Source organism: Sinocyclocheilus anshuiensis, unplaced genomic scaffold (assembly GCF_001515605.1).
Source record: "Sinocyclocheilus anshuiensis isolate Anshui unplaced genomic scaffold, SAMN03320099.WGS_v1.1 scaffold627, whole genome shotgun sequence".
In the NCBI taxonomy this organism is placed as follows: domain Eukaryota; kingdom Metazoa; phylum Chordata; class Actinopteri; order Cypriniformes; family Cyprinidae; genus Sinocyclocheilus; species Sinocyclocheilus anshuiensis.
In genome coordinates, this window is record NW_015549703.1 from 2790607 (window position 1) to 2810168 (window position 19562).

At 39.1% G+C, this 19562-nt stretch overlaps 1 protein-coding gene across 3 annotated transcripts in view; it reads right to left on the reverse strand.

The window, feature by feature from the left end:
* Positions 1-829: 829 nt before the first annotated feature.
* LOC107660646 (zinc finger protein GLI2-like) overlaps positions 830-19562 on the reverse strand; it is an 86775-nt gene continuing 68042 nt past the window's right edge. For all 3 annotated transcript variants that reach the window (XM_016450030.1, XM_016450029.1, XM_016450031.1), the window contains exons 6-14: positions 14969-15170; positions 14664-14862; positions 12848-12958; positions 9699-9827; positions 6876-7025; positions 5701-5865; positions 5295-5576; positions 4163-4499; positions 830-4070 (exon numbers count right to left, since the gene is read on the reverse strand). In XM_016450030.1, the coding sequence (XP_016305516.1) occupies positions 1930-4070; positions 4163-4499; positions 5295-5576; positions 5701-5865; positions 6876-7025; positions 9699-9827; positions 12848-12958; positions 14664-14862; positions 14969-15170 (3716 nt within the window). In that variant the 3' untranslated portion in view covers positions 830-1929. The remainder of the gene's footprint in view (positions 4071-4162; positions 4500-5294; positions 5577-5700; positions 5866-6875; positions 7026-9698; positions 9828-12847; positions 12959-14663; positions 14863-14968; positions 15171-19562) is intronic.

Sequence of the window (19562 nt, forward strand, 5' to 3'; positions counted from 1 at the left end):
GGATCCTGAAAGTAGCATAACTGTTTTCAACATTGGTAATAGTAAGAAATGTTTCTTTAGCACCAAATCAGCATATTAAAATGATTTCCAATGCATTATATGACAGAAAATGTCATGGTACTGTTTGGACCAACTTATATTCTAGAATCCAGTGGTTTAGGATCTTATTCCGAGCAACATTTCTGGAATTGTCAGCGGTGCCTTATCAGTTGCTAGTCAACTCCACTTTCATGCTCTCCTCCTGTTCTTTGCGCTTCTGAGATTTACCCTGGGGCTATTTTTCCTCCATCATTTCTCTGAGAGAATAAAGAATTACAAGGCAAGAGAAATAATTTGGATGTGGATCAAATAAATCCTCAGCAAAAATTGTTTGTAAGACTGGAATCAAATCATTTACTCCCTATACGCATCAGTCAATCCCCTGATTTGCTCCCATTCAACTACAGTCAAACTAACTATAGGAAGTGCTCAGTATGGAGTTTTCTAAGTTTTTTAAACAAGGTTTTATGTTATTAAAGAACAGCATTCAAAGTTCTTCTGCATCCAAATTCAGAAATAAATGCTGTCACACAATTAAGGCAGTTAACTGTGTGTACCGACCTCTTATAATACACATGACTTGTTTAAATGAATTAGCAAGAATCTAGCTGCATTATGATAAGATCATGCTGATATTATTTCTTACTTTTTGCTACTGCATTTTAATGAATATGCACACCTTTTCCACTCTTATTTCTTAAATTCAACTACATAGCTTTTGTAACAATATCTAACAGATGAATAAGAGACAAAACAAACCCAGTGTTAAAACAGAAATGAAGATGCTGTATTGAAAATGTACAAAAGCTATACATATGTCGAGTTCTGCAAATGGCATCACAAAATAACGAAGAACTCCGAGAGTTCAGACCTTCAAAATCGCTCCGTCCTTGGTGGAAATTTCTTGTAACAGTACTAAATCAAAGGCAGAAGTCATTTTAGTATGCGCATGTGGTTCATCACAAGCTCAAGACGGTGATGAACCTGTTAATTGGGAGGCGATCTCCGCTGAGAGCACACAGAGTACTTGCATATTCCTTTAAAGGCATCTCAAAGGACGCACGGGTTGACAGGCCTCCGCAGACTGAAGCTCAGAGATGTAATGCTGTCCTTCACTATCACACAGCCGGATCAGATGCAACTACGGAGATCTGTAACTCCTGGAGCGTGCTTCAAGGGAATCCGTCAATATAGATGAAATTGACCATCTTTGAGGAATTGAGCTGAAATTCATTTTCCACCAGTTTTTTTTATAATACCCCACAGAAGTGACAAGGGGGTACATCAGAGCACTGTGAACACTGAACAAGCTTGTGCAGTTAATATGCATTACACATAATTTAAAGCATGAAGGATATGGAATAACTATAAACAAAACAGAGCAAAATGCAATAAAAATATCCATAAATCTATTAGTATAGCTACATACCAGATTACATAAAATTATATGAGTTTAAAAACGTACTTATGTTCTTTTAAGTGAGGCACTTAGTGAATTTCAGTGCACTGTTGAGAAAGGGGAAAATCAGACTTATACAAGCCCAATAACCATTACCCTGATGTACACTAATATGCATTAACAAACAAACTTACATTGAACATATGGCTAGTGAAACATGTCATTTTGAGGTCTTTGCCAGCCTAGTTGCATACAACAGTTGTTAGCAAATGTCTGATAATGTAATTGACTGCTCACCTGAAATGCTGCAAGTTTAACTCGTCAGAAAATATTTCAGTGCCTTTGCTCATGAAAATAATGCATAAACATGTTTTTCCTCCCCTTAGAGCATGAATTAGTGTTCTTAAACAGTTCATTGTATTCTGTTTCATTTAATTGTTCAATGTATTTTCATTAAAAAGCAACCCACCCCTGATTAACTTCTTTAATTCTCAAGCCATCATGTTTAAGAATTTGCTTTCCTCTGCAAGGGCTGTTAACATTGAGCTCATGTCACCAATGGCCATGTTGCCAATACCTGCTGGTATCGAGGCTAGCGTAACAGAGTTACGTGGGGTGGTGAGCCGTGAGGAATTCTGCGAAAGACTCTGCAGAAGGCCCGGACTTAATGTGCCAGACATTAGGCTCGAATGGTCTCCGTCATCCAAAATGGCATCAAAGTCTATTTGAGTGTGCTCGAGGGTTTGAGTGGAGTCCACTGTGCTGGTGACCTGGTTAACCCCAGGAGACGCCATTGTAGACACTGAAGCAACTGGGGCTTGGTTTGTGCATGGAGACACGGGAGAACCATAATCCACGCTACTGTCCAACATATGGATCTCTCCTGAATAGTACATAGTGCCATTCCCATTGCTGTGTTGACCGAAGTCACCTGGTCTCTTTGGGCTAGCTTCTGAGGAGTTGACGTTGGACAGGGAGCAACCATTTTGCTGAATCATACCTGAACCTGAGTGTTGTCTATTTAAAGGTTTGGGCTCGGACGGAGGTCTGGGCTGTATCAGTCCTCTGCCTGCATTTTGAACGGCTGTCTGAGTAAGAGGGACGTAATTTTGCAGGTTGACGTTGATCATATGTGAAAAGTTGGATCTGTAATTCTGCATCTCCTGGTTTTGCATCCCTCTCCCATTGGGTGGACCCATGCCGTTGCATGTTAGGCGGTGACTGGAGTTGTAACTGAGGTCCTGCCGATATCCCGGTTGAGGGTTTACTTGCTCGCCGAGATTCTGACACTGATTGTTAACAGATTGCCGATACTGCTGGACAGAGTTCATCCTTTGGGTGGCCCTCTGTGGATAACCCTGTTGCAGGCTAGCCAGATTCTGGCTCATTGGTACAACCTGCTGATTAGTACCAAATCCTTGGTAAGAGCCAAAGTTCTGCTTCTGCTGAACCACTGTGAAGTTCCCTCGGAGTTGTTGCTGCTTTGGAAGCCTTGCAGTTGTATCCACAGAACCAGAACTGACCTCGTTCCATTGCACTGGCATGTTGTTCTTGTTCATGCTTTGCGGATTGGCCATTTGCTCTGGACCTGAGCAAACAGGCTCTACCTGGCTTCCGTTGTTGTTTGCCATGCCCATTCGCCGCTGTCCGTAGAACTGTTGCTGGGAGATCATATTACAATGGAAGTTTAGTGCATGACCACCGTTGACAGAAATCCCTGGGTCCTGATTTGAGCTACCATTCTGGGAGTTGAGGTACTGTACCATGTCATCTGGTAGCACCATATCATCTTCTTGCTGATCACCTCCATCAGTGGCCATATTCTCCATTAAAATGTTCTCTGAAATACTAGGTGGCCTCTGGCTAAAGGAATGACGATGCAAGCTGCCATCAGACCAGGTGTTGCTCTGCAAGTTGAAAGAACGGCGATCTATGGCAGGCAAACGTGACAGGGTCATGTTGCTGATGCTGTTGAATCGCTGAACCCTCGGCAAGGAGAGCGTGTCGATAGCTGTACGACGAACAGGATCGCTTGCTCGTCGTGGAAGATTGGCTGGAACTTCATGGGGCATCATGCCAGGGGCACCGTAGCCAGTGTCACTGCAGCGTCTTGAGTTGACTACACCTTGGGAATGGTGCAAATGTGCTGAACTTTCCTGCGAGTCATTGTACAGGGCCATTCTAGTTCTAAGACTCATGCGATCCATGTTGGGCAGAGGTGTTGGTGGCGCATCCCCTGTGGCTGCGGCATATTTCGCTTTGAGACGGTAGTGTTGAGCCGGCGTGAGACTTAGTAAACTTGTGAGTCCACCTACACCACCACATTGGCTAGCTTCGCTGGAACGGCGCGACAGATCTGTGGAGATGGGGTCATAGGAGTCTGCTGAGCTGACGTTGTTGTTGCGGACACCAAATTGCGAAGCTTCGCTAGAGCGACGACTGGAGTAGCAGGGTGAAATACCGGAGGACCGACGGCTTAGCGTGTATGCTGAGCTCATTGTACTGGTGGAGCTGTCTCTGCGCTCTTGCAGCTGATTTAGCATTGTCATCTCATACGAAGACAAGTCTCCTAAACGTTGGGTTTGAGGTCCAGGCATCTGACTGCCCATATTTGGAGTCTCCAGCAGTGAGTCTAAAGAACAGATTTATGAGAGTAATGTTACTTTCTCAAAATGCACAAAGTGGGAACAAAGAAATAAACCCATTTTTGGCTGCAGTACTCACCAATAGAGGGTATTGGAGGCAGCTTGGTATTTCGGACTTGAGGTGATGCATTCGCCCAGGAGCAGGGGTCTCTTACAGTTTTTAGTTTTTCCTTCTTGATGTTCTCAAGATGTAGTAGTCCTCCCCCGTTTTTACGCAGCTGTAGACCCACTCCTGCAGAAGTACCTGGAGAACCGGTAGAATCTACTACAGGCGCGTCATCTAAAGCACTCAGGTCCCCCAAACTGCCTCCACTGTGCATGGCCATCTCTACTCCACTGTCATTGTTGGTGGCACTGCCAAGTGGTGACGGCTCACTGCTACATGATGACTGACCACCAGGGCTGGACTGATACATCTACAATGAAACAGTAATGAGCAAAGATCAGTTCCACTGATATTTTTGTCACAGAATCTCAGTAAAGTTTGTGGAATTAAATAAGTTATTCTAAATAGGAATTGTTCTACTGATAGTCTGCAGGAAAATGAATTGATTTTTTTATTACAGATTTGGACAGCACAACTATACCAAACATAACTGAAGTTGGGTTTTGAAAAAGTATTGATATTGCCATGCATAAAAAGACATTGCTGCAGTGCTCACCTCAGTACAGTCTGTCCATTATTTTCAAAGAGAAGCAAGTTAGTTAAGAGGAAAGGAGAGGGTTAGTATATTAGATGAGGCAATGGTTAGTACACTAGTTTGATCTCTGCATTAAGAGCATTTCACACCGTACATGATAAACAGCAAGATCTGAACATGCTGTATCTCTGCATGAGGTGATTACTGTAAATACTGCATATCTTACATGCAAAACGCTAATATCTAAAATAAGTCAACAAAAGTAAGTAGTTATGGCATTTATTCCTTCATAAAATAGGTTAGACACCATCTTGAACAATAGAAGTATGGACCAGTAACAACAGGAATTTTTTCTCTTCCATGTTGTTTTTTGACCACATAAATTCAATGACACACCACAGTAACAAAAAACTTTCAGCTTTTCTTTATCTTGTGCTGCCTCTCTCCCAATGAAAAAAACCTGGGAACTTGTGGTTACTGTACACTGTAAAACTGCTTTTAGTCAAAAACTTTGACAGAACATCTCATCAGCGGTGTAATAATTTATTAAGAACAAAACACTATTCTTACCACTGTGTTTTCCGTCTTGATAGATTTGACATGCTGGCAATTCTCCACTCCTCGGGTGGTGCTGTTGGCTTCCCCTGACACGTCTGTTTTTCCCGTTGCATGCTTTGCGTGTGCCTCATTTTCTCCATTCCCTTTAGGAGGGTGAGATTTAGGTGGTGCATCAGCACACTGCTTCTTAGTGACATGTGCTTCTGGACCATGAACGGTCTTCACATGTTTCCTGAGAGAACTGGGGTCTGTATAGCGTTTTGTGCAACCTGGGATCTTGCACACATATGGTTTCTGCAAAGGAGTGACAGATAGCTTTCAGAGTGCAATCAAATCTGACTTAAATCAAATATCTTGGTCTTAGTCTTGAGATGGGAAACAAAATGCACATAATGAAATGGATGTTGAAAGCTCGAACCTCATTCGAGTGCGTGCGGTTCTGGTGCTTGGCTCGGTCTGAAGCGTTGGAAAACGCCTTGTTACAACCCTCATGCTCACATACATAAGGTTTCTCCCCTGTGTGAGACCTCAAGTGAGTTTTGAGGTTTTCCAGTCGCGAGTAAGCCTTCGAGCAACCTTCAAACTTGACAGAGAGAGTGAGAGAAAGAGAAAAGCAAGCCATTACATCAGCCATCATCAATCTGAACCTAAAATCAAACAACTTTATGAGTGAATTTCATAAAACCTGTCAAGAACACTTCTGGGTTATATTTCATCCCTACTTTAAAGGTAAGATACACAATTATATTTTACCTTAAAGACAATGGAACCTTTTTTGGGACCATTAAAATAGTTGGCAATATTTTCATGACAATAAAGCATATTTTCTACACGATTCTCATTACCATAATGAAAAAATACTTCTGCTTATAGGGCAAAGTTTTTCCTGGACATATTTTCCCGAGAAAATATATATATATATATATATATTTTTTTTTTTTTGCTTGTTCAGACCATGTCATTATCAATTATTATGATCAGTCTTCTGTGTTGTGGAATCATTTGCTTTCTTATTCATAAAAGTTTAGCTTCTGCATTAATAATAAGCCACTGGTGTAAAAAGAGATCACATTAGATAAGCAAAAAGAGCTTATTAAAGTCATAGGTGCCTTTTCTTGTATCTTATAGGTCTTGTATATGTATACTGAAGGTGTGTGGAAACTTCACTAAAATTTAATAAAGACCCATGGCGCCTTCCTCTCCTCAGACTTTAATTATGTCTTCATCCTGTCAATCAGCACGCTCAGAAGTTCACTTTTTAATAGGATCTCAAGCAACTAAAATTGACGTTGAGGCTAAAAATGCAAGACAGCAGATCAGTGTGCCTTCATCATTTACTTAGGAGAGTAAAAGTAGCCGAGATGTAAAATGTGAAAATGTGTCCTGTTTAAAATCAGGTGTTCTGTTGAAACAAGAAACAATAAGCCTATTTCTGTACAGCAATCGCTTGCTCTACTTGTGGGTACAGACATAGTTGTGTTTATTCTTGCAATTTAAAGGTACAGTAGGTACAGGTTTTAAAAAGGGAGAGGTGAGGTAAAACATGCATTTTAGAATGAAATGAAGGCCTGATGAGCAGTGTCAATCACTTACTGTGCACTTATGGGGCTTCTCTCCAGTGTGTCGGCGCATGTGGACAACTAGCATGTACTGGGCCTTGAAAGGCTTCTGTTCTCGTGAGCACTCCTCCCATCGACACACAAACTCCTTCTTCTCCCCATGGATGTGGTCATTATTGATATGCTGCAGGTAGAGAAAAGTGACAATATGAAATAAACAACTGTCATAATTCCTTAATTCTTCACCTATCATGCAATGAAAGTCCAATACCGTTTTGGTAATATTTTTACTTTTTTTTGAGAGAGAGACAGAGAAATACTCACCAAGGCCGCATTTATTTGATAAATAATACAGTAAAAACAAATATTGTGAAATGTTATTGCAATTTAAAATGACTCTTTTCTATTTTAGTATATGTTAAAATTTTATTTATTTCTGTAATTGCAAAGCTGAATTTTCAGCAGGCATTACTCCAGTCTTCAGTGTCACATGATCCTTCAGAAATCATTCTAATGTGCTGATTTGGTGCTCAAGAAACATTTCTCATTATCAATGTTAAAACTGCTGATTAATATTTTTGGACAGACCATGATGCATTTAGTCATGATTCCTTGATGATTTGAACGTTCAAAAGCACAGCATATATTTGAAATAAATTTATTATTATTATTATTTTTTTTTTAAAATATTCCTGACCCCAAACGTTTGAATGGTGTGTATATATATACTGTACATATAACATTATACAAAAAATAATATAATAAATAACTGTATTCTGCGTACATTGAAAGGTACTTGCTTTGTACTCCTCTAAAGCACCTAAAATAACCCTGAATGAAGTTCTTCAGGGAAGAACTCATGAAATAAAATCAAACACCATGCCATTATTTGGTTCTTGGGGTATATAATTTAGACTGCAAGCAGAGAGCACAGACTATAGCCTGAGGACTAAGAAGGGTGTGTAGGGAGGAAGTTCGGGCCCTCAATGTTGGTCTGGTCTCTAAACATCCCTTTGTTTCCACTACTGATTCTTCTTTCTTGTCTTCTCTGGCTGTAATTATACCTTACACTCGGTCTCGCTTTCCAAAACCATTTTATCAGGTTTCTCAGAAATCTGACTAATGACGGACAGCAATCTTGTAATCCCCAACAACAATTCACTTGCAACTACTTAAGACCATATGTTTGTTTGTGCTTTAAATTTTTGTCTAGTGTGGGTTTTAGAACATAAAACACATGCTAGACTCAGCTTAGACAGGTTTGGGCTTGTTCTGGAATTGGAGAATGGCAGGAGCCCAATCCACTGATCCATAACCCCAAAGGATTCCCGAGCTCCAGGTCCAGGTCTCATGAGGAGCCAGACTGGCTCGGCATGTTCCTGTCAGGGCAGTGAGTCTGACTCTGGGCCCAAGTGTATCTGTCACATTGTGGCTCGCAGATTGTTAATAACGCCCAGCAGAGCGGCTGAGGTGTCAGAGGTGGAGAGGGCCACTCCAGAGCTGCTGGCATGACGGCGGATTTACTGCATGGCCTCAGGGAAGGTAAAAGGTCAGAGGGTGCACAGAGACGGGAGCCATACATATGAGAGTATATGTGCTCAAGTGAACACGTTCGGCACCTCTGCGGGTATCAACATGCTCATTAACCCTACGCGTGTCAGTGACAGGAAAGGATCAGTTACAAGTCTGGCTAAAGCTGACGATGAGAAACTTGTCCAACATGTGCAGTGTTTCTAGTTATTTACAGTTGTTTCTGCTTTAAAAAGGCAGGGAAGCTGTTTGCAATTGGTGTTTGTTTCGGTTTAGTCACAATGACTGTTTCAAGACAATAGCAGTTCTAAAACCTAGTGAGCTGCCTAGCTAGACAGCATTTAAGGGCGTCACATGCACACCCCCAACACAAAGGCTCTTTCCCAAGGAAATAATTAATTAAGATGCTTTCTAAGATTATTCTAAAATAGATGCACTATTTAGTCCAAAATAAAAAAAAAAGCTATCTCAAACTGAGCTCCCCTACCTAAGGGAATAAATATAATCGGTAACACTTTATTTTAGGGTCTCTTAACTAGTTGCTTATTAGCATGCATATTACTAGAATATTAGCCATTTATTATTAGTAATTAAGCACATATTAATGCCTTATTCTACATGACCTTATTCTACATCCCTAATCCTACAATTAGGAATTTATTGAGGGAAAAGTCATAGTCAATGTAGAATAAGTGTTTCCTATTCTAAAGTGTTACCAAATAATAATCTAAGCTAAATGACAAGGTGACACGTTAGCTGTAAAAATACTAATTTCTGATTCAATACTAACATTTTTGTTAAAACATCTAAATCTAATTAATAAAAATACTTTAATACACTATTTGTTTGTGGTATGTATTTTATGTAAAGTTTGGTTTAAGTACGATTGTTTTAAAGCAATTAATACTCGAATTAAGCAAGAATGCATTAAACTGATCAAAAATGACACTACAGGATCATGTGACACTGAAGTTTGGAAAATTCAGTTTGCCATAACATGAATGCATTTCTTTTTTAAATACAATAAAACGGAAAACAGGTATTTTCAAAATTTATTTGTACTGTTTTTACTGTATTTTTGATCCAATAAATGCAGCCGTGGTGAGACTTTCAAAAACAAAAATCTTACTGACACCAAACGTTTGAATGATAGTGCATGTAGAGACACCACTGAGGTTCCATCTCAATTATAAATGCTATCTATATTGGGAGGAGACAGCAATGTCAGCTCAAATGGTTTTGAAAAAAAGCCCTCGTGTCATAGAAGTTATCATTGCATCAAGTTAGAAGACATTTTATAACAAAGGTGAAACAAATAGTGACTAACATGAACTAGTTGCTCCTGGGTGTCGTACTCTTTGGAACATCCTTCCCAGTGGCAGTTGGTCTCATACACGGCCTCAGGCTCTTGCTTGCATTCATCCTTGTCAAGTTCCTCACGCAATTCCATGTGATCCTATAAAGGAAACAGTACTGGTAAACTTTATTTGCACATCTTATGTCATACATATCAGTCAAGACAAAATTGTATTGCTCAGTAGTTGCTTTTTAGCTTGTGAGACTGAATGGAGTTAAATATAACTGATATATAGTAAGAGTCATATTGAGATCTCTGACTTCTGATTACAGACTTTGTTATCTTGGCAAGTCTGAGATATAGTTGTTTGACAATCTAGAAGAGACACGCTAATCTCACTGTGGTTTAGTGAAAAAATGTATCTATTAAAAAAGAGATGTTTTATATTTCTTATGGGAGCTGATTCTGGTCTTGAGTTATTGAGAATCAGATGGGAACTATTGTTGGCGGTCAGGTCGATTTCCAACACAATATTGCAACCCTCATTTCTCTTAAGGTCTGGGAATGTTAAGAATGCTTTTGAGCTTTAATGAACTTAAAATTGAAACGGTTCAAAACCTCTCTAATGTGGCGAGAGAACGGAATGCTTCATGGCCACATCTAATGTCACCTCCCACAGGCTAATTTGTGTGATATCCAGTCAAAGTCAAGGGTATGTTTACCAGCGAGCGCTGTGTTGTTAAGAGCACTAAAGCAACAACTGATAATAGTTTCTTTGAAACCATTCCGAGTTTGGTTTCTATCATTCCAAGTGTGGAACATCAACCAAAATATGAAGGGTTTTGAAAGAGGTCCATGCTGACTACAGCACAATCTGCACCTCTCCTCATGTATCTTACCAACGCACTGTCACAGAACTGGAGAATTGGGCATAAGAGAGACTTAAAATAGAAAATAAGAGATGAACAGATATGTATGTATGTCAAAGGCTAAGCATTAACGCTAACCTGTACTTACTATCTAAGCCACTCTCGTGGTTGAAAAAAAACATTATTTTGTTAATTTGTTTGTTCTCTTAGTGTAAATAAGAGAAAAAGTACTGTATGTTGGTTTTCTGGTCGTAGTGGTTACCACATTAAGCTACGTTTTAGATGGTGATTTTAGATGATGCAGACATAAAAATAAGCACTGTAGAGTAATACTTTTATGGGAAAGTGACTTTTACGTCATGATAAATACTATTACATGATAATACTACTGATAACAGAATCATTAATATTTTATTGGCCTTTGCGCAGTGCATGCAATAAACTTTAGTAGACTACAGCTTGCCCGTGTTAATTGTGCTCTGCCGCTTCAGTACAGTACGTTACGTGACTGCCCTTACTGATCATGTCTTTCCTGTGTTAGAGCATTCCCTGTGGTCCTGTGTGCCACACCGTGGTCACATGTGATCCTTTCCCTCTGAGCGCGCATTTTCAATGGCCACATCTGTATATATATAGCTGGGGCTTTATGAAGTTATGACAGATGCCCACCTCATAACTCAGACTTCTGTTATTTTAGTATTATTTATATACTATTTCAGCATTTATTAATATTTTGACTTAGCTTTTATTTTAATATTTTCAGTTTTTAATATTTCTATTTAGCATTAATTTATTTTAAATTCTATATGAGTAATTTTAGTACTAATTTTAGTACTCATTTATCTTGGTTATTTGCCAATTAATTTACATTTAAATTGATTTTTTAAATATTTTATTTAGTTAATCATTTTAAAATCTGATTTAATGTTTTTTAGCTTTATTTCAATCAACAAAATGTATAATATACTGAACAATAACAACACTGGTGTAATGTGGGGTTTGGGTTTTTTCATGTTCATGTTTTCATGTCTTTTATTTTGGAGTTTAATCATGGTCCCTGTTTGTGTCATGCTTCCCTTGCCCTCATGTATTCATGCCATTGGTTTGCATTTGTTGGAGGTTAAAAAAACAGAAAGAGAAATTGACTTGGCATCTGCATTTTCAATGTATACCAGAGTCCAATACCCCTGGCATATACAAGTGTATACAGATGGCTCAAAAGATCCAGAACGTCAAATAACTGGGGCTGCTTTTTTAGTTCAAGACAGTGATGACCAGTGGATCAGTGGAGTAAAGCGAACTTCAAATCATTTGGCAGTTTATACTGTAGAAATGATAGGAATGCTCTTGGCTTTGCAGTGGGTTGAGGAACACAAACCTGAGAATGTTCTAATTTGTTCTGACTCAGTTTCAGTCTTAAAGAGTCTGAAATCTTTTAAATCATGTCACCAAGATATTCCTTTTAGTATCCTACAAATACATTCAAGAATTGTTCAAAATGATACATCAATCAGTTTTATATGGACAAGATGGCCGCCACGCCCGAGTTCCTGGCCAAGATGGCCGCCACGCCTGAGTCCCCGGCCAAGATGGCCACCACGCCTGAGTCCGCTGCAGAACCTCCTGAGGTGGTGGCGTCCGTTCACGAGCTCACAGACTGTCTTGTCACGGCCATGGAGGCCGTTCTTGAACTCGCAGTCTGCCCTGTCATGACTAAGAGGGCCGTCCATGAATTCAATGTCTGTCCTGTCACGGCCATGGAGGCCGTTCATGAACTCTCTGTCTGTCCTGCCACGGCCAAGGAGGCCGTTCATGAACTCACTGTCTGTCCTGTTACGGCCATGGAGGTGGGTTCTCACTACGCTCGCCTTCAGTGGACTAATTCGTTACAACTGGTCAGAAATGCAATGTTATCTCAAGGATTTATTGAAAGAAAACTGACTCAAATAACAATATGTTCATGGAGATTTTCAGTGAACAACAACTTAAATTTAGGTGACCATCAAAGAATACTTCAGAATGACCATGGCACTCTTGTGAATTAAAAAGCCTTTATTAGCAAATGGCTACATCCAAGAAATCTAAAAACTTTTTTCACCTTGACCTTACAGCACCAGAACCCCGAGACGCACTCTCTACTATTGGACTATACCTACATACATAGCTATCATATGGCTTCAAATGACTTGAGGAATAGAGTAAAAATCATATAGACCGTTTCTATGACACTTTAATGGTTATTTCGAGTCCATTTTGAAGCTTAAAAACCTTAATGTGACCTAAAGTGACAGTAGATAAGATTCCACAAACCTGAGAACCAGGTGAGATGGGGTGGGGTCCATCTGCTTCAATCTTCACCTTTGACCTCTTGAAGATCAAAGGGTTGACCGTGCTGCTGACAGCCGGGTCTCCACCAGCATTCTACAAGAGAACAAGGGAAGAGACATTGGAGTCACCATGTCGATGGTTTGGCTGCTGGCATGAGTGGTGATTTCACGCCTACAAAGGCACCATGCTCCAGATGCCATATTTCACAAAGCAACTCGCCGCAGAGACTAAACAGTTTAGACTGAACTATGAGCATCTGTCAGATGGAAATATGAAAAGGAAGAAATTATTACGCCCAGAGAGCAGCTACAGACTTTGATCCTCAGATGGATTCATAATTCAACAGACAGTCTCTCTCAACACGCAGGCTCTGCGTTGAAGTGGTGCCTTTCCTCCCAACCACTACAGTATGGCAGAGGCCCATGTTTTCTATAACTCAATAACCCTGACATGGTTTGCTCAAAAGTGTGGGAAATGTGTTTCTTATAACTATAGTGCGTGTGTGTGTTTTGGAGATCAGCAATAAAGCCGGAATGAAAACTGATTTGGAGAGTGTCTGGACCGACTGAGAGTAGGTCAGAGGAAGTTTATATTCTGGATGGCCACTCTGTTTACATGGGAGTGACAGCAGCTCTTGGCCGATAAGCATTACACAGACTTCTATAAAAGCGGAGTTGGGGAAAAATGGAGATGAATGAAAAGATCAGTTCAGATTACCATGAATTTTTAGGTTTGTTTATGTTGGTTAGTGCTGTTGGACCACTATAGCCATGCTATCCATCTTTGCCACCATTTAACACTTATTCTTTAAAAAAACAATAACGATTTAATCTTAAGAAAATGTCAACATGAATACAGTATTTAATTTTTAATTTAATTTGAAAAACTAGTATAAAATTATCATTTTGGCAATTATTGGTTATTGGTCATAACATGAAAATAATAAGTCTATCTGTATCAGAAAGAATTACTATTTATTCACACATCCTTAAACATTATACAATACTGTTCAAATGTATGGGGATGGTACGTTTTTTAAAAATGTTTTTGAAAGGTGTTTCTTATGTTCACCAAGGTTGCATTTATTTGATCAAAAATAGAGTCAAAACAGTAATATTGTGAAATTATTCAAATTTGAAATAACTGTTTTCTATGTTAATATATTCTAAAATGTCATTTATTCCTGTGATGGCAAAGTTGAATTTTACTCCAGTTTTAAAGGTCACATGATCCTTCAGAAATCATTCTAATATGCTGATTTGGTGCTCAAGAAAATTTTTGATTATTATTATTATTAATAACAATTACTATTATCAATGTTGAAAACAGTTGTGCTGCTTAATATTGTTGTGAAACAATATGCATGTTCAACTTCGCATGATTAGTGCCAATTTTAATCAATTTAATACATCCTTGCTAAATAAAAATATAAATTTCTTTAAAACAAACAAACAAACAAACATTCTAATATATTCTAATATGCTGATTTGGTGCTCAAGAAACGTATTAATTATTATGATTACTATTATTGATAAGATTAGTATCAATGTCGAAAACAGTTGTGCTGCTTAATATTGTAGTGAAACAACATGCATGTTCAATTTCTTTGTATGATTACTGCCTCTTTTAATCAATTTAATGCATCCTTGCTAAATAAAAAATATTAATTTCCATAAAACAAACAAACTTAATAAACTATATTATACAATCTCCAGGTTTCTCAGTACCTTAGGAACCTTGTGTCTAGATGTATATGTATAGAAGCATGTATAGAAACCATAAATCTCTGTAAAATCACCTGGCTGGACTCTGTGTTTGTGTCGGCGCTGTTGTTGTTGGCCAGAGCAGCTGCTGCCACCAGTGTCTGCCTGGTGCTGAGGGACGGAGAAGGCTGTAGGAGAGGGGGAGTGTGTCCAAACGCATTTAGACCTCTCTGTTGGGACAGCAGCTGGTGGTATGCAACCGGTGTGATAGGATGTGGGAACGTAAAGGAGGGACTGAGACGTGAAGAAGGAAAAAAGTCACATTTTGTGTTAGTTCAAACAATGGGCAACCTGCAAAAACATTTACAAGAAAAATCAACACAGATGGGCATTCCTGTACCTGATGGCCCCAACGGAGAGGTGGCCGTAAGAGCTGCTGGCAGCCGAGCTGGAGCGGGAGTTATTGATGTAGGCCACCAGAGAGTTGGGCGAGGTGCGGATCATGGTCTGCAGGTCGATGCTGGCATCCGAGACTGGAGAGATGGACAGCGCTCGCTTCCTGCTCAACCTCGGCGTCAGTCTGGGACTGGGGAAACGGGACACTGCAGAGAAAAGACACTTTTTTCACTCTCACCTTAAAGAGATCTGTGTGGGACATTCAATTCTCTTTATCTCCAGCACCACTACTATGCTGGCTTGCATACAAATCACTATGAATAATTTATCAGTTTATCATACCAATCTCAGCCAATGGGTTGTTCAGCAGAATGCCAAACAGATACTGTTTAACAACACTGATCTGAAAGTAAAATAAGGCAAATAAGCAAGCAAATAAAGTGTGGAATGCTGAAAAGATGCTTTAGCAATGGCTTTTCTCTGGTAATTATATATATAAAGTTTATTAAAGACCCAAGAATAATAATATTAATGCTTTTGTTCACCAAGGCTGCATTTATTTGCTAAAAAATACAGAAAAAAACAGTGATATTTATGTATATATATATAGAGTTCACAACCACTTGAAATAAAAGTCAAGAGTTCAATGTTCTATGCAGATATTTATATATATAATTTATTGAAACTAGATTACAAATAATCACAACCGTATCTACATATCCCACCTGGTAATTTTAGGGGAAAAAATTACTAAATTACCTCAAAAATACCACATTGTGACATTTTGGAGGTAGAAATCTTGACTAACTTTTTAAAGGGAAATATTAAACTTCCAAAAAATGTATAAACTGTAGAATTGAACTTGTGCATTTCAATTTCAAGTGAGTGTCTATCCAAAGGCCGTGTTTCCATGTACACGTGCCCAGCGCTGTAGTAAACAGGTGCTGTGCATTAGGCCTGGTGTAAGAGGACAGAGAACAGCATTCGGGCAAGGAGGCTTTTTGCCCTCCAGGGGGGCATCAGCAAAGGTGCTACAACAGGAAACATGTAATGGCTCCATTAAACTACACACAAACACAAGCACCTCACAAAAAACCCTCCACTGACATTTCAAACAGACGCCTGTCAAACTCTCACAAATCTACAACCTCCAACCAGTTAATTACTCCCCCTGCCATTCTTTAAGAAATCGTTTTGATGTACCCTGCAAACTGCAACTATTATAGGTTGTTACACAAATATATATAAAAAAGTGAGATTTTGACATTTGATCCAAATGCCTGTATGCACATTCAGTGCTTCATTTAAAGGTGAAACGCGCAATTTCTGCACCGCTACATCAAAAAAAGAATGACTGGCTATGTTCAAAATAGCATGTTACCATACTACTCTTATTTAAGTATATAGTATATATACTACAAACTACTACTGTTTAAGTATATAGTAGGTTTACTATACAGTATGCAAATTTCTTGTATGTGTGGGATATTCAAAACACCAACTACATGTCAAAATGAGCATGAAAAATATACAAGAGAGCTTACTTTGTGGAATACTGTATCCCATAATTCAATGCACTTAACTCGCATTGATGACTGATGAACAAGTAGTATGAGATGGGATCTCTTACACTTTCCTCAAGAACCAGCCTTTGAATCGCTTGCTTATAGAAGTCACTGCATATTAAACTGGGAGGAGAAAGTATTTTACACACAGAAATTACACACATCACCTTTGTATTGAAGCCCATTTCTGCCACAGAATAAATAAAGCAAAAGGCAATGTCAATATTTTATCTCACAAACATGAATATTTTCCCTCACAATTTTGGGTTTAGATCTCACAATTCTTTTGTTCTCATAACTCTGAGACAAAAATCTCATAACTGCGAGATATCAACTCAGAATTGGGAAATATTAACGAGCAATTCTTAGGATAAAAGTCAAAACTGTAAGATATAAACTCTTTTTTTGAAATTCCGAGTTTAAATCTTGCAATATTGAGTTTATATCTCACAATTCTGTTTTTTGTTTTTGTTTCAACCACATAATAAAAAATAGTTTAATTTAGTGTTTGGAGAGGAGCAGCAATAGTTTGCGTGCCTGGGGTCAGACAGCAAACCACAGGATGACAGAAGTCAAGTAACTTGAATTTTGCTTTTCATTTTGGTTGTCATTTAGTATTAAAAACACGCGCGCACACGCACACGCACACACGCACACACACACACACACACACACACACACACACACACACACACACACACACACAGAATGCCTCTCAATAGAGTTATACCTAAAAAACCTAAACATATTTATCTAAAAACCCTAATAGATTTTGTCTAAGAACGTGCAGAGTTTGCTGAGTGACTGCCACGTTGATAGGACGACGTGTGGCAGCACTTAGCAGGCCGCTGCCCACAGACTGAAGAGAACAGCAGGGGGTAGCAGTGCCTGGCCTTCCCTCAGCTGCCGAGTCCCACACACTCTGCAATGGTCTGTTTTTTATAGGCAGTGTCTCTAATTTAGGGGTGCACAGGTTTCTGGGAGAGCGCTAAACCAGATGTGCAGTGCTGTGAGGTGGTGGTGGCAGAGGCTGGCTCAGGCAGTCCTGTCGACCCTGTGGGATGGGGAATGGTGGTTGGAGGAGGTGCTTCTAATTGAGGATCTGGCCTGATATATGGCTTTATAATTACAGGCGCTTACAAAAGGGGCAATTATATTAGGCATCTGCTCTGATGTTTTTATTGGGATGCCAGAAATATTTATTTGTAAGGTGTTATTCTTATGTTCCTTCTCTTCTTTAATTTCCGTTTGGGGATCAATAAAAAAAGTATATTGTGCAAATAATACTGTGCAACTAATCATAATAAATAAATACCTAAATAAAAGTATTGAAAAATATTATGCAATAAATAATTCAATTATGCAATATACTACAGTTCAACAGTTTGGGGTTGGTAAGATTTTTTTATGTTTTTGAAAGAAGTCTCTCTTATGCTCACCAGGGATTAGTGAACTAGTAATATTGTGAAATATGATTACAGTTTAAAACGACTGTTTTCTATTTAAATATATTTTAAAATGTCATTTATTCCTGTAATGGCAAAGCTAAATTTTCAGCAGCCATTACAGCAGAACCAGTGTCACATGATCCTTCAGAAATCATTCTAATAAGCTGATTTAGTGCTTAAGAAACATTTATTATTATTATTAATGTTAAAAACAGTTGTGCTGCTTAATATTTTTGGGGAAAACAGGATATACCCTTTTTTCAGGATTTTTTGATGCATAGAAAGTTCAAAAGAACAGCATTTATTTAAAATTGAATCTAAATAAAAGTATTAATAAAAAAAACAACTTTTGAACAGTAGTGTATATAAAAATAAATATTTTATAACAAAGTAAAAGTATTTGCTTATTAAAAATTAAAAGTATGAATTTCTTTAAAACACACACACACACACACACACACACACGTATATATACCGTATATAGTGTATGTATATGTACAGCAGCAGCGCCTGTGTTAGTGTCTGTTGTGTATGTGTGAGCATGTTGGCCTGAGCTGCAGTGGTGACTAGACTCCCTCCCTTTACACCAAAAGAACCTCTGCTCCCAAACAGTCCTGCCTGTAGTCGGACAGCAGACGTTTGCTTTGGCAGCACCTATTATCACGGGACCTTAAACAGTTCGCCGCTGGCTATGCCACACAAATGAGTTCAGCATTTGTTTTCCTCCTCTTTCCATTCATAATCTTAAAGCATTCCTGTGTAAGCAACTCAATTAGAGGCTGCAGACCTCTTCACTTCAACACAGAGAGGAGAAGCAGAGCTGAATTGAAACAGAGGTCTGTTCAACCTATTATCCTGCTGTTTTGAGTATCAGGCAGGGTCTGGCTGTGAGCCGGAGGCTGTGGTGATTTATTTATTCACGTGTTCATCCATCCAGCCAGCATTTCCCATCTCACCCATTGAGAAGCATCGAGTGAGACTTCTCATAACATTGCATGTACAATAGATTCACTTAAAGTACACAAAGAGGGCCTAAGGAACGTGCCCATTGAGTAAAATCCCGTCTGGGTATGATGGGGAAATGCGGCTGTGTTGGTTTTAGTGGCGACTGTGCTTTCAATCGGCGTGTCGCCCTGTCAGGCGGAGACCATAATTAACATCTCAAGTGCACGGCATTGGCATGCACATGCACTTGGCACAGCAATGGAGCGTTTAAGCAAGACGTGCACTCATAGCCGACGCCGACTCCTTTCATTGTTTGCTGATATTTGTTATTTTGGGGCCTGTTCGGGCAAATGCGCTTGGCGTTCACATCGCTGCCAGGAGGAGCAGTGATCCGCAGTAGTGAGCTACAAGTATTCAAAGCTTTTGGGGTTTAAATTCAAGATGGGGTGATGATCCATCATTCTTACGTCTTAAGAGTTTACTCTTACCTTTATAGTCATAGATGACTGATGTGGGGTTACGTGCTAAGCATATTTAATGACGAGAGATTTGTTTTAATTACTGCTATCAGCACCAAAGTCTGTGCATGTGAGCTACTGCATGAGTGAAACATATCAGCATTCACTTCATTATATATATA